General features: G+C 40.1%; 1 protein-coding gene across 1 annotated transcript in view; it reads left to right on the top strand.

The window, feature by feature from the left end:
- Positions 1-15976, top strand: part of CMC1 (C-X9-C motif containing 1) — an 86920-nt gene extending 70944 nt beyond the window's left edge. Inside the window, exons 3-4 of the mRNA XM_045297586.1 lie at positions 8527-8617; positions 15719-15976. Coding sequence (XP_045153521.1) covers positions 8527-8617; positions 15719-15839 — 212 coding nt within the window. The 3' untranslated portion in view covers positions 15840-15976. The remainder of the gene's footprint in view (positions 1-8526; positions 8618-15718) is intronic.
- The last annotated feature ends 442 nt before the right edge of the window (positions 15977-16418 follow it).

Genomic DNA, 16418 nt, shown 5'->3' with positions numbered 1-16418 from the left:
GCCCTGTCCGACGTCTCCCTTCACCCACTTTTCTGTTGTCTGTCCCCCAGGGAGGAGGTCACATATAGTTCCTTGTAATCAGTTCCTTCTTTCCAACCCATTCTCCCTCTACCCTCCCAGTATCGCCACTCACACCACTTGTCCTGTAGGGATCATCCTCCCTGGATTCCCTGTATTTCCAGTTCCTATCTGTACGCAAATGTATTATTATCTTATAGTTCTGTAGTTTACTACTCTGACGTGGGTGGCACTGGGCTAAAATGAAGGTGGTGTTTGGTAAGACTACATTCCTTTCTGAAGATTTTAATATATAATTTGCTGCTTGCCTTTTTCAGCATCTAGAACAGTAGTTCTCAACCTTCCTAATGCCGCTACCCTTTAATACAGTTCCTCATGTTGTGGTGACCCCCAACCATGATAGCATCACTCTGACTCTTCTCTCACCCCCCCCTCCCCATCTCTTTCTCCCACTATTCTGCATCATTCTTTGGGGTTCCCACAAATTGGAATGCACTCCGTGGCCTCTTGGCTTAGCATTTGGTTTTGTTCTCTTAGAGAGCCTGTGATGATACTGGGCCCACCCAGATAATCCAGGATAATCTCATTTTATGGTCAGCCGATAGCCACATTAATTCTTTCAGCAACCTTAATTCCCTTTGCTGTGTAATTTAACATATTTACAGTTACATGGATTAGGTACCGGACATCTTTGTTGGCCTTCATTCTGCCTAGCACAGGCAAAAAAAAAGGGGGGGGGATCTCTTAAAACAAAGAAGACTACAAAAACGATGCCTCTGGACTTGTATGTTCATTAAAGATGATATAGAATACGCTGGTCAGTGCAGTAAGAACGTTGTTGGAGTTCATTTCCTTGCTTCATCATCCTTCTGGATGATTTCATCATTCTCTGACTTTAGCCATTTTTTTCATAATTGGAAATAATTGACGAATCATGATGGCATAATCCCTAGAAAGAATAATAAAATGTTTCAAGAGCGGATCATCAAGACTATAATTTATCTTAGTTTTATACAAGAATCATCTAACGAATCTATATGGTTATTGTAAGATGGAGTGAGTTTTATTGTATTTGAAGTAGTGTAAATTTTCTGGGTTTGGGGGAGAGGCGAGATGACATAAGGAAGACTCTGAGGGTAAGTCATGAAGTTTTACTACGAGACTTCCAATTCATACATGCCCTGGGTTTACATTTCTGGTTGCGATCAACAGATAGCTACAGGCAAGTACTCTCAAGAATACACTCATCTTTGTCTAGTTCAAACACACGGACCCCCCACCATGCAGTCAATTCTGACTCCATGCAGGGTTTCCAAGACGAAGGATGTGTGGGAGCAGCATTTGCAGAGTGGTCTGTGGGGTGCGCTGCTGAGACCTAGGCCTTAGCAATTCAGTGCTTCTCTCCCGGCACCAGCAGGACACCTCAGCCTTGTGAAAGTGCCTTCCAAAACTCTACAAAGAACTGATCTTTCTGTCAGTGTTTCAAGCAAGATTGACTCTACAGTACACATTGTAACCGAGGACAAATCTTGGGTACACCAGTCCGATCCGATCCGGGAATAAGATCGACTCAGGAACTTCGGAGGGAATCTGCTGAGCCACGTCAATTCAAGGCCGAGAGGTCAGCTCAGAAGGTTATGGTGACTGTTCTGCTACCTTCCAAAGGAGGACACAAGGACACCTTTTCAAGGACGCAAACAGCCACTGGGGCTTATTAAGAAGCTTGGAGAAAATTGAAAACAGCATTGGTAGGCAAAGTTGCACTGAGAAATACATTTTTTTCCCCATTATGATAATGGCTCGAGCTGTTCATTCATCAAGAGTAGCAAGGGTTGCTCTATGGTTTACCACACCCATCCTACAGCCCCGATTTTGTCCCTTCGCGTTTTTGTTTCTCTTTGAAACTGAGAATATTCAAATGAAACATGATTTCAATCTCTTGAGGATGTCAATATTGTCATTTTGACACGATAAAGTTGCAAGAGCACAGCATTCCTCAGGGCAGGGTTACGGATGAAACAGTGTCTTCAGAACTATCCAGACCCAGATGGAGGCCATGCCACGTAGCAGCGCTGCCCATGTTGCTTTTTGTTTAATAAAGCTTTCTATGATTTTATAGCAGTGCATTTTAACGTATCCTCATGAAAGTCACAGAGAATCATCCTTACACTAGTTAAAACTATTCCAAAGAAACTGAGTAACTAAAATTGGATCCAGTGGATCCAGATTACATATCAATAATGTAACGGTTAAGCAGTTAGTGTGGGTTCTTTTAGCTTTTCTTGCCAGTGGCGTCTTCTGACGTGTCTGTCTAGTCTCCGTTCTCCCTTACATATCTCTGCCCTCAGTGTTTGTCCAAGACCTCTTTTCGTGATTCTCATAACGCTCTGACCCATATAACTGTTAGCCTTCTTGACAACTCTACTCGACTATCGCAACACCCCCGAAACTTGTCGTTTTTATGCCATCTTCCTCCACCGGATTCCACCAAAAAAGAACCAAAAGTTATATTCTATTCTTTTTCCAGCGTGTTTTTAAATCATCAGCTAACTCCATCATCCTCAGCAAGAGATTTCTCTCACTGCCACCGGGACAGTGCTGACGCATGGTGACCCCCTGTGGGTTTCTGAGACTGTAACTGTCTAAAGGAGTAGAAAGCATAGTCTTTAACCCACATCCCATGGAGCTGCTGGTGGTTTTGAACTGTCAGCCATGTGAATCTCAGCCCAACTTGGAATGCACTACACCACCAGGGCTGCAGCAAGAAATTTAGGAGTTATCTGTTACCTTCCTAGCCAGTCATATCCCAAGCGCTTTCATTTGTGTCAAGCTGCAACGGCATTCACCCACATTTCTCCTTTCTCATCGAGTTTACCATTTTATCCCCTATGGTCTCTTGCTTGGATTATCGTACTAACTCCCTAGCCAGGGTGCCTGTTCCTTTCACTTGGCCATGTCTGCTCTTTAATGCTTTGCATCGGCACGTCTGATTTGCCATTCTCCTGTTTAAAAACTTTCTGGAGCTTTCCATTGCCTTAAGGATAAAGCCTAACTACTTCAACACAGGTCATCCTTGGTACATGGCTTTCCTCTGCTAACTTCCATCCACTGAACACACAACCGTCTAAGCACAAATGACTCAGCCATTTGAATTACTCTCTTTCCTGCCTGTTCACTCTTAAGTCTGTTATTCCCTTTATCTAGGTCATCTTTTCTCCTCATCTTTGGATAACACATACAGTATGCATCTTAACTTGAAAGCACTTCTAGGGAAATTCCTTGGAGTTCTAATTCTGGGTTTTCTCTGTCCTTTCACTATAGAAACAGGTATCAAACTCAAATGTGTGCACCAGAATTATTGTTAGCTCCCTCTTGACAGGGACTCTCTGTATTTCTCAATGTGGAAACCCTAGAACCTAACACAATCTCAAGCACATAGTAAGGAGTGTGCGATACGTAAGGAACTCTGGTGCCACAATGGTTACACACTCTGGGCTGCTAACGGAAGGGTCAGTGGCTTGCACCTGATGACAGCTCTGTAGGAGATCTGCTCCCATAAATATGACAGCCCAGGGAGCCCCTGGGGGAAGTTCTTTTCTGTCAGGGAGGGTCACTGAATTTGAGTCAACTCAACGGCATGTAGTACTTTTAAAGTTTTGTTGAATGAATGAATGTTTTATGAGTCTCTGGATAAGGACTAAAGTGACAGGTGACAAAAATTAGATATTTTAATTTATTGACTCAGTTAATATATATGAAATCTGGCACACAGAGCCACAAACATTACACGTTATTATTTTCATTGCTGTCACAATGGCTGGAATGTGATCTTTTTTTGTCTTTTGTAATTAAAAATTAGGTAGAAATGGATGTCTTCTTCAATAGTCCAGAAACAGCATGGCGTGGTGATCTCTATCTGCCGTCTTACAGGTGGCGTCTTGTATTAGGCTGGCTTTCACGAGAAACAAAGTTAATGACACGTATAAAAGAAAGAATGGTATATCAGGAAGGAAATTTATTTCAAGGAAGCTGCTTAGCTCAGTCCAACTCAAGGACACAGGTCAGATGCTGTCCAGAAGCCCCTAGACTCAGGCAGCTGCTGGTGGGTGAATCAGGAAGGCAAAATGGGAAGCTGGGAGGGAGGGAAGGGTTGGGGGAGAGGTAGCTTGATTATGGGATTTTCTATGATATCAGGCTTTGTAGATTGAGTTGAATTCTTTCCAAAACTCACTACTGAAATCACTGATCCTCAGTTTCACCACTGCTTCTTATGAACTAACGTACATCCAGTTAGTACTGTTCATGAGCTTCATGAAATACTGTTCATTCCTTTTCATTATCCGCCGCCGTGTGCTCTCTGTCCGTGTGGCTTTGGCTCCCTTCGGCCAGATACTTATTAGAGAGAGGAAGACAAACTGCTGTCTTCCCTGTCTGTGCCCTGGCTCAGACCGTCACCACTGTTTTTGAAGCTGGTGCGCTCAGCACTGAGCATGCCCTCCCATAGTCTTAGGAACTTTGTACTTCACTGCTTCCACAAGGGTGGGATTCCTGAGACCGAACAGCACTTGGGCATTGGTCTAGATAGCGTTTCATGAAAAGTCAGATTAATTTTGTTATTGTATACTACAAATTTAAAATACATGTGTTTACAGGAAGTTTTACTAAAAATTGGGACTTAACGAGTTCCACCCTAAAATATTTTCAGGCATCTATTTTTAAAACCTTTTATGATTCAATAACTGATCTAACGATCTATAATATTATACACATCTCTTTTTCCTTCTTATGTAGGAAGCAGTTGGGTACTGATGAACAGAGGGATATTTTTATATCTACCCTATTTCCTGTCTTTAATAAATAGGAATTACTAAACGCCTTTCATTTAAATTGAGGGTCCAACGTTAAACATGAGAGCATTAAGATGATGCTATATTATTACACAGAAATATTACATAGAGGTTTTATGTTAAAATTCTGAATCATATTGGTATCCAAATATATCTTTGCTTTGTGTAATCTTAGGAAAAACAGACATTGACAAATACTTTGCTGTTTAAGGAAAGATCACTAAGGCCAACTTTTGTATTCTAATCACCAGTAATTATCAATACACCTTGAGTGCATGTGTGATCAACTTCAGACTGAACAAATTGTTAGAATTTTCCATTTTTTCATCACTATTTTCAGTGGTTGATGCATAAATTTGAATTAATATAGTTCTACTAACTAGACTTCCTTGTATTCATATAGATTGTATCCTATCACAGAAAGCATTGTACTTCATGATAGATCTTTAAATGTTCTTGACAGTGAATGTGATTAATTCCGCTTTAATTTTTCACTCTTGGCATAGTAGACCATATGACTGTCTGACTCACAATGGCCGACACCAGTCGAGTCTACTCACTAGTACCCAGGGATCAGTCTTTATGTATTCCACTTTACTTTGAGAGATTTCTAGTCTTCTTAAAGTCATAGTTTGTACATCCCGCGTTCTGATTATCGATGGATGTTTGCAGCTATTTATCTTCATTTTGAGTGGCCACATCAAAGGAAGATCAAGAAAGCTTTACTTAGTATGCATCCTTAAGCTTGACTTTATTTTGAGGAGAGCACTGCCCCACTCACATTTTCAGAGCTTTCCAACTTGAGGCCACATGGCATAGTGGTTATACATTGGACTGTGGTCCAAAAGGTCAGCAGTTTGAAGCCACCAGCTGCTCCTTAGGAGAAAGATGGGGCTTTCTACTCCCATAAAGAGTCACAGTCTCAGAAACCTACAGGGGCAGTTCTACCCTGGCTTATAGGGTCACCAAGAGTTGGCATTGGCTTCGTGCAGTGAGTTTAGTTTGGGTTTTCTAACAGGCGGGGCTCATCTTCTGGCACTACTCAGACAATGTTTCCCTGCTGTCATAAGGTTTTCAGTGTCTAATCCCGCAGAAGTTGACAGTTTATTTCTTCTTTTTAATCTGTACTTAGTTTGGAAGCCCAGCTGAAAGTAGTGACCCTGTTGCTATTTGAAATAATTGGGACATAAATTCCAGCATTGTGTTAACAAGCAGACACATGTCCATGGCCTGACAGCCCAGTGGTAGCATTAAGTATTGGTATTTCCACGTATTTTTCCCTTTTTGTGAGTTACCCTTTTTCATTCTTGATACAGTGTCTTGATGCACAAAAGTTTTTCATTATGCTGAATTGTGAATTTTTTTTCTTTTGTTATTGGCTCTTTTCCTCATGTTCTTGAAATTTTAATGAAAAATCCTCACTGCTGTCTTTAAGTACATTGAAATCTTAGAATAATTTAACAATTTCACTGCATTCTGTTAGTCTCACTGTTTATTGATACTTAGTTGCATTACTATAAGACATACATAGGTAAATGAAATTTTACTTTTCATCATCTTTATTGTAATACAAGCATTTAGAAAGAGAATAAGGTGTGCAATCCTCAACAGTTAACATAATATTGAAAGATTGAAGCAGCTTTATCTGGATTTGTTTCCCAATACCATTTCAGAATCAGTCGACAATATTAGCAGCATCACTTTTATATGAATGTATGCTAATGTGGTTTGAAAGAAAGATCCTCATTAAAATCTTGTTGCTTAACAAGTGACAAAAGCTTTACAAACAGTGTGAGGCTTGAGGCCAATCACAGCTATTCCTGGAGAGATTCGGACAAGTGTGAACACATATAGACTTTGCCTTCATTGTCTTCAGTGCCTATAAGAGCTGTCTCCCTTCTGCTTTTTATTATGGCCATTTTTATTTTACAAGAAATAATCTTCAAATAAAACAATACCTAAGAAATCTATTGTTAATTTTCTAGAGTTAAACTATTGTATTTGTTAGTTCATAAGGTGAACTTTTGATTATGTCCATTAAATGTGTATTTTCCAGAAAAATGACTGGGGGATTTGATGAGGAATTGTTCTCTTCTAGACATTGAGCAAATCAGTCTTAGGGTGGGATAGTGCGATTACAAGAGAAATTAGTCCATCCTTCCTCACTACTGCTGAACATGATGCTTTTCTTTTAAGAAGGCTTTAACCAGATAGGCCAAGTTCAGATTATTTTTATGCATGTGCCACTTTTGAATATTACCCATGCTCTCATTTTCACTTGAGATCATAATTCTCATATATACATAACAAACATTAATGTGCATGAATAAATTGGCATTTCTGAGAGAAGGTTAACGGACTGTGATAGCCATGTGGCCTCCACCCACTGTATCAGTTTACGAAGAGCTGGCTATACGACGGTACCGACTTTTTGAGTTCTAGAGTGTCCTTAAGGAGGAGTGCAAAGGAAATTCCCTTGGGAAGATTTTGCCTATGTGTCCAGTTTATGTGCACAGTGGGAAGAATGAAGACACCTGATTAGGATCAGTCTGTCTTAGTTACCTAGTGCTGCTGTAACAAAAACGCCATACACAAATGGCTTTGCAAAAAAGTAGAAGCTAATGTTCTCATATTTCTATGAGAGGCTAATTGTCTTAAGTCAGGGTCTTGGCCTGCCAGTTCCTTTGTTATTGGTAGCTCTGCCCAGACCGTGATTTCTGGCCATTCCTTGACCTGTAGACAATCCTTAACTTGGTGTCTATCCGATCTTTTTATCACTCAGAAGTGACAGGGACACAATTCAATTTGTAACACTCCAACAAGCTGAACTGGGAATCAAAGAAGAAATGATACAAGTGTGGAGCCTAGTTGAGCAAAGGGCTAAAGGAGGCTAACCATGCATGCCCTTGAAGGGGACTATTACATGTCATTGACAATATGACCATGAAGATTAAATTGTTTCGTCATTTCCTCTATCCTATGTTCTCATTCTTGTTCATTCCCCTGCTGTTCTGCCACTTGTCCTTCCAAGTATGGCGAGGCTGCAGATAGAGACACATGTCTATGCTGTAGTGCTGTTGACTCAGAAAAGCACACTGAGTGAATGTTGCTGCACTTAACAAATCGCCATTGTTTTGTTTTGGATTTTTTTTTTTGGCTTAAAATTTTATAGATGTGTATGTACTATGTTTCAGTAAAATCACACATAAATGGGCCAGCTGTTGGTTGACTATGGCATCAGTGTGTTCTGAGTTGGTGTTGTCCTCAGTGGACAGGATACCAAAAGGTCCAGTCGATCGAGAGACAAATCATGAGAACAGAAAATTGACAGAAAGCCATTTGAAATTTCTGGGGCCTCTCAGAGCTGAGCAGAGAGTGAAGCAAGTGCCCTGTTATCAGTGAGGTTATCTCAAAGAAAAGGGGTGCTGTGTGTCACTGGGTTGGGATCCAGCAGCTGTCACATGTGCTCAGACGACATACAGAGATTGAACAGTGACTGGGAGCAGATTTCTCCTTTTATTCTTCTCACTCATGCCCGGACTATACTTTTCTCTGCTAGAAATCATCTACAATCTAGATCGTAGGTATTTGAATGAATTCTAATTTTATTGATCGACTTAACAGTGGTGGTATTTTTTTCTCCCAAATTTTTTTGTTTCAGATTTTACCAAATGTTGCAAGGATTCCGGGATCCTCATGGTAGTGAAATGCCGGAAAGAAAATTCTACACTGAAAGCTTGTCTAACTGCTCAGTAAGTATTTCCCTCCGTGTTTGTGCTGAGGCATACACACATAAACATATATAGCTAAGTGTTTCAGAACATTTTCTTCATTCTTGTACTCATCATTATTAGCTCCCCATTTCCCCCCAGCCGCCCTGACCATACCACAAGGAACCATTTATCCAGTGACTCTCTCTATAGATTTACCAATCCTGGATTTCATGTACAGAAAAACACTAAGAAAACAAGCAAACAAACAAAACCTAACACAATTAACTAAATGAAAAAGATAAAAACCTCAGTCCTAAAGAAAACAGAAAATACTAAAAGCCAGCACAAATTTAAATGGATCATAACAGAGATAAAATGAGAGGGTGCTAAATTTTAACCTAATTGCACCTGCAACAACCTACTTTCCAATGCATTCTAGATGATAGTAAAATTATTCACATCCTGGTGCATGGTCACAGAGGGTTCACCCTGGGTTTAATCCATGTGTATTTCCCCTTCCCTTTTTATTTTATTTATTTTTTAACTGAACAGCTTTAAAATGGGTCAAAAGGAAGATTAAGTGATAAGCTCTTACATTTTGACCTAAGTACATCTGTCATCATTGATTTTACAATACTCTGTCTGATAACAGGGCTATTCACATCCCTCAACCATCATCAGAGGGGAGTCACTGGAGGAGTAATGCATGTGTGGACCCTGAAATGGATTTTGGACTTCCACTTTCATTCATAGCCTTCTACAAAACCAAGTGTTCACAATTTAAGTTCTGATACCATTCCTTCCTTCTTATTTAGTTTATATTATTTACAATCCTTTGATCACACAGCTGGGTGTGCTTCTTCCATGTGGACTTAGTTGATGCCTCACTTAAATAGCTGCTGGTTTGAAAAATCTTTAAGACTCTTCTGATAGCCAAGTAACATCTAGTTTCTTCACTACACTTTGCTATAGCACCCCTTTCTTCAGTGATCTGCCACTGTGAGTTTTTGAGCCTGAACATCTTCACAGAAGTATAATGCTTCAACTTTTCCCTGTAGAGCTCGCTGGTGGTTTCCAACTGCTGACCTTGCAGTTAAAAATGTAACGTGTAACCATTCAGCATTGATCATGTCATTAGTTTAGCCCGTGGTTTAGAATTTAAAGCACTGTTGAGGAAAGGATGCTATATGAGTATAGGCCATCTATGAACTGCAATTCATTCATTCTTGACTTACTTAAATACTTAAGTGACTGCACACAAATAGCGAGGGCTGGTGATAATATTCACTCACACCAGCAGAGCCATGCCTACCAGATTCATACATGTCATAATGATCAAGGAAGGCATTTAAAATATTAAGTATATGGTAGTTCTGGGCCACCATTCATTGGGTACCTCAAGGCAACAGATTCGAACCAAAGTCCAATATCCACCAGAGCTATGTCCTTGGACTAGTGTTCAACCTGTTACTTCTCACGCTGGAGGGTTTCAGTCTTAAGTCCAATGGCCACAAGTGAGTTTGAAGTAAAGCGCAGTTCACTGAGTGGGGTTTCTACGTCGAGTCCTTCTGATGTGCCCTTTGAAGGATGTTGTGTGATTCAAAAGAACAGTTTAATGTCCCAGTAGACTATGGCTCATGGACTGGATCACCAAGGGCTGCAAAGAAACTAGATCAAGTGTCCCACGTAAGAACCCAGCACCAGGCATGTTCTCTTTCTGGGCTCCACATAAGTATTGTTGAGCCAATTTTCCTGTCGGGAGGCGGCTCTCCATTTTCCTACCAACAGAGATATAAATGCCTCCTCTGAGACATATGTGCCCCCCTCCCCCATAAGGACTTGAATTTCTAGTACGCTTTCCTTATCATTCAGGTAGGAGGATCTGTTGGATTGGGGTGACTTTAGCACAATTTTGTATGGCAGCAGCCAAATCATCTCCCTCTCTCCACATCTTGAAAAAACGGACCCCTGCTGAGGCGAAGCCTCCTCTGTGGCAGGACATTGAGAGGGGGCCATACATGTCTCATGGACACTAGGCAGGCTCTCTGCCTCGGTGCTTGCGGGGACTGGATTAGAAGGTACATGCTCTGGGAGCAGTGCTCTGCCTTCATCTTAGAGTTTACCTTGCAGAGTGGACTCATACATCTTTGTCCTTTTGTGATTGAGTAACTTCACTGACCATAATAGTTTCTAGGTCCTTCCATGTCATGAGGTGTTTCATGATTTCATTGCTATTTTTAAGGGATGCATAGTATTCCACTGTGTGTATGTACCGGAGTTTTCTTTATCCATTTTTTCCGCAGTGGGGCATTTGGGCTGTTTCCAGTTTCGTGCTATTGTGCAATGCGCTACAGTGACCATGGGAGAGCAAATGCCTCTTATTTCTGAGGTATTGCTGATTCGTATGGTATTTCTACTCCCAGTTGTTTTAGGTATCGTCAGATCACTTTCCACAATGGTTGTTCATACTTATAAGCCCACCAGCAGTGTATAAGAGTTCCAATCTCTCTGAGCCCTCTCCAGCTTTGGCTGCTTTGTTGGGATTGTTTTTGTTTTTTTTCCCCCTGAATTGGCTTTCACTGTGGGTGTAAGAAGAAAGCTCATTGTTGTTTTCTTGCATATCCCTGGTGGGTATGATCATGAGCATTTCCTCATGTGTTGTGAGCCATTGGAGTGTTGTCCTTTGTGGATTGTCTACTCAGGTGTTCTGCCCACCTTTTAATTAGATTGTTGTTGTTTTTTTACGTATTGAGGTGTTTCAGAATTCTGTACATTATAGTAATTGGTCTCACGGCTGAGCTTTTTATTTCTTTTCATGGAAAGATACTGATTTAGAATCTAAAAGACCTTTCCAGCCTTGTGATTTATTAGTGCAATTTAACCCCTGGGAAAGTTAAGGTAAATCAATCAAAGACTAAAACAACACAATAAACATACATAATCCAAATCCACAAACCAATTCCCAATCATAGTGACCCCATGGATTTTTGAGGTGGTGAATCTGGATGGAGGCAGATAGCCTCGGCTCTCTCCCCTTGGCAGAGGGAGAACTGCCAGCTTGCAGTTAGCAAGCCAACACTTACCTGACAGCAAGATCAGGTAAAAGTAGATTTTTTTGGAGTGAATCAAATTAACATTACAATTAATTCTTATAAATCACATTCACCGATAGTTTCTTATAATTCCTTGACTTTTAAATTACACACAATTCCTGAATGCTTTGTTTTCGTTACTGTTTTATCACTCACACAAGAAGAGAGTACTGCTGAATACTTCAGTAAGTATTCTTCTTTGATCACTGGGCAGGTTTCTTAATGTAAAGTGGAGTAATTATACATCATGGAGAGATCGTGAGGTAATGCATATAAGCATATTTACCACAATGCCCTGGTAATAGTCAGCGTGCAGTACGTGTTAACTCTTCTTTTGATTTGTACTTGCTAGCTTTTATTTGCTATCTGAATAAAAATATTAATCATCTCTTTAGAAACAGGAGAAAATAATAGCTCCAGTCCATTCTGAGGTGTGTGTAAGTGGGCAGAGAAGTAAGGCTGGTTTTGTTTTTTTGTAAGGAAGATAGGCGGGGAGGGAAAAAGAGGGTTGGAAAATTTTCTGGAAGCAAATGGAGAGTTGTTAAAGATAAATTCATTTGACCTGAAATCTGAACATGAGGGCAAGACAGAATCACAGACATCTGTGCCAGACAAGCACATCAAAACGTGACCGTCCTGTGTAGGTCTACACACGTCTGCAAGAATGCTTCCACCTTCGAGCTTCCCTGAAGCATTCAGCACTCTTCAATTTACATCACAGCAAGACAGCACTTTGGTGTCCTTAAGGGATTCAAATCGTGTTTCTTGCAGTATTCTTTGAGTTGGGAGAATTAAAAGGGGGAAAAAAAGTGTGAAGGGGCTAGAAGAAGGCTGTAGGGTGGCTAAGATTTCCCAAAGAAATTTTCAAAGAATGCGACTCCCCCCAAAACGAACAGGTCCATTGTTGTAATGCAAAACAATTTCTCTCTGCAACTTCCCTGCTTGTTTTTTTTTCTCACCAGTACACTTTTCCGTTTTCTTAAACTTTATGATAGCCCCTGCAATCATCCTTTGTTCTTCAAGAAAAACTCTCAGGATAGTCACCTTAACCATCAGAGCTCAACTTTATGCCTTGAATTTAACTCCCTCAGCAGGTCTCCTTGGAAGCCATTGTTTTGATTGGTCCTTGCTCTGGATCAAGTTGATACACCCAAGACTTGTCTCTAGTTACGGTTCATCCCAGACAGTCATCTTCATTAGCTTTAGTCTGATGTTTTGCTTTACTCTCTTCTCTACTTTTGAAAATAATTTTAGTATGGCCACAGAATTCTAGGTGTGTGGTTTTTACTTTCAACACTTTAAATATTTCACTCTACTCTCTTCTTATTCATTTAAAAATGATTTTATTATTTTCTTTGTTCCTTTGTAGGTTAGGTGTCTTCTTTTCTAGATTTGATTTTTTCCTGCAGTTTGAATGTGATCTGGCTAGTTGAAAAATTTGGGGTATTTAGCATGCTTTTTCTCTGTAGTTTGACTTTGTTGTCAGTTAGGGGAAATTTCAGTCATTATTACTTTGAATTTTTCCTTGTTCCTTCTACTTCTCATAATCCACGTGTTCCATAACTGTCCCAGAGTTCTTAGATATCCGTGGTTTTGCTCTTCTCTCTGCCTTTCAGTTTGGGAAGTTCATAGCTCATTCATTTCCTCAGCTGTATTATCAATATACCAATGTTTTTGACTTAACAGCTTTCTTTTTGATTCTTTCTCTCTGCTTACAGTACCCATCTATTCTTGCATTTTGTCTGGTCATTGTACCCCTTAGTCTATTAATCCTAATCTTTAAAATACCGAGTCCTGGCAATTCTAAAATCTTTGCTACATTTGGGGTTTGTTTGGATGTTTACCTTATTTTTTGAGACTGTGTGTTTTTCTGCTTTTAAAAAAATTTGGGAAGGGTGGTGGTGGAAATAACCACGTAATTTCCCTTAAAGGAAGGCCAATTTTGAGAACAGAGCTGTTTCAAAATATTTTCCTTTTTCCTCCCATTGCTAAGGAGACAAAGGAAATTTCCGATTTACAGTGAGAAGCTGATGGAGCTCTGAAAGTAAGACTTTTAAAAACATGGAGGCCCCATAAGAATGGCCCTCTAAGAGTTTTTATTTTCCAAGATAATCTAATTCCAGCAATTGTTTCTCTTGCTGATAAAGATTGCAGCCTTCCATGTGAATTACAACTTAATATAAAGAAACCAAAATTCTCACAACTGGACCAATAGGTATCATGATAAATGGATAACAGATTGAAGTTGTCAAGGATTTCATCGTACTTGGATCCACAATCAGTGCTCATGGAAGTCAAGAGCTCAAATGACCCATTGCATTAGATAAATCTGCACAAGACCTCTTTAAAGTATTGCAAAGTAAGGTTTCTTAAGGGTGCACCTGACCCAAGTAAGCCATGTTATTTTCAGTTGCCTCATATGTATGTAAAGGTTGAACATTAAATAAGAGTAAAGAATTGATGCATTTGAATTGTGGTGCTGGCAAAGAATGTTGAAAGTACCATGGACTGTCCTAGAAGGACAGCCAAAATGCTCCTTAGAAATAAGGATGGCACAAAAAAAAAAAAGAAAGAAGGATGGCAAGACTTGTATCTCACATATTATGGACGTGTCAGGAGAGACCAGTCCCTGGGAAAGGACATCATACTTGGTAGAAACAGCGAAAAGGAGGAAGGCCTTCAACAAAGCAGACTGACAGTGGCTGCAGCAATGAGCTCAAACATAACAAGTTGTGCGGCTGGCACAGAACCGGGCCATGTCTCCTTCTGTTGTACATAAGGTCGCTATCAGCCAGAACCGACTCGATGGCACCCAATACCATAATTTATTCAATGCGGTAGGTTCTCTTATCCGCCTGTCTGGCTCTGCTTTTGGGGCGGTGACTCCCTTTATATAACTTCAGTATTATGGTAGATCTAAGAATTGATGATCTTCATTGTTTTTTTCCTTGTAAGGATAGGAATAATTTCCTAAATGCCCTTTCCTAAAATTCTTTTCTATCTGGCTTCCATGAAAATGCTCTTTCCTCATTCCTAAACATGTCTACCTGTTTTTCAGACTTTTCTAACTTAGCTTACTTTTTATGTTGATCTATCCCTGGATTCTCCTCTCATTCGTAAATCTAAGCAAGTTTGATTTGTACCCCGGGAATCTCTTACTCCCTATAGCTGTGGCATTGCTCTGTGGCTCTCATCAGGTCCCAAGAGGAACTCAACTTCTCTCTTCCTGCTACATCAAGTCTTTGTAAATTACAAAGTTCTTTCTTGTCTGGCATCCCTAATTGGCTATTTCCTATTGATTTTGCTTCCTAAAATGTCCCTCAGATCCATTTCCTACTGCCCCTTCCTTGGCCCAGGCCCTTATCCTTTCTTTGCGGGAAAACTGCAGTTTATTGGACATCCTGCTTTCAATGCTGTTGCCCAATTTGCAGTCTATCTGCCACCTACTGTCAACTTGGGCGTAGAGTTGCTGTTTATAGCCTCTTGTCTTCCTCAAGGTAGATTTAAATTTCTTACTGTGGCATAAATGACTCCTGATAACTTAAGCCATGTCAATTCCAGTTAAGTGTGAGGTTGCAAGTACCCATTTACTTGGCAGTTCTTTACGGATCAGAGTTTTCTCTCATCTTTGCACTTTCCTTCTCTGCTTTCTACATGGATTTACTTAAGACTTTCAAAATACAGCTTTTCCTCCATCTACTATTCCTTTCCCATGATTCCATGGTTTCCTGGACTGTACCTTGAGCATAGTGTTTTATATACCTTTTGTAATGTAAATTTTACTTGTATGCCTCCCAATGCCTTATGCTCCTGAAGGCCAGGGGCTGTGCTGAACAGTGCTAGAAGGAAAGAACTATTAGCCCTCTCCTGCCTGCCTCCTTCATTATGGTAGCTGCCTATGGTTTACAATGAATTTACAATCAATGCTTAAAGTCTAATTTTAAAGACTGAGCTTGATTGATTAAAGCGAGGTTATATTGAAAGCTTGAAATGTTATCAATTCATTTTAAAGGGAGTTTTGGTTTTTTTCTGGGCCCCCCTTTTACAGCTATACGGATCCAGCCTTTTATGAAGAGTGCAAAATGGAGTACCTGCAAGAAAGAGAAGAATTCAGGAAAACTGGAGTTCCTGCCAAGAAAAGGCTACAGAAGCTTCCTACAAGCATGTAGGCAAATATTTAAATGAAATTCAGGGATTCTAATATTTACAGAAGGTACAGTCAATTGAATTATTGCAGTCTAAGATAAGGAAATGCTTTTGCTTTATCCAAAATTATGGAAATAAAAAATTTTCGATTTTTGAAATATCAAAGTTCCAGCTTATTAATATGCTAGCAGTAATTAGTGAAATGTGATATGGTTTTCTGATCACTCTGAATTTTTAGTAATTTTCCCCCTCAGGACCATAGTTCTACAACAGTGATGCTGAATTTAAAGTTCCAAGTGGATCTTTTATTATTCTCCTTGGTACGAGCCATAGGTTCCAAAATGTATTGCCCCATCACCTCCTTTTCAGAGAGGGGGAAGAGGGAAAAAAAAAAAATAAGACTGCCCTCCTGGCAATTAAAAACATTTGTGCTATAGCCCTTAATCCAGGATAAAGTGTAGGCACCTGCTTCTGCATCCTCCCGTATCATTCCAGCACCACTCAGGGTGGTTATTGCTTACTTTAAGCTATTGGCACAGGCCAATCATATAAACCAAAAGTTTATATGATTCAAAGAAAACAGTAGTGGACAGCCTTCAAAG

Source organism: Echinops telfairi, unplaced genomic scaffold (genome assembly GCF_000313985.2).
Source record: "Echinops telfairi isolate 266 unplaced genomic scaffold, ASM31398v2 ScPeMD7_7420;HRSCAF=8458, whole genome shotgun sequence".
Classification (NCBI taxonomy): Eukaryota; Metazoa; Chordata; class Mammalia; order Afrosoricida; family Tenrecidae; genus Echinops; species Echinops telfairi.
This window is presented reverse-complemented; position numbering and strand designations above follow the sequence as displayed.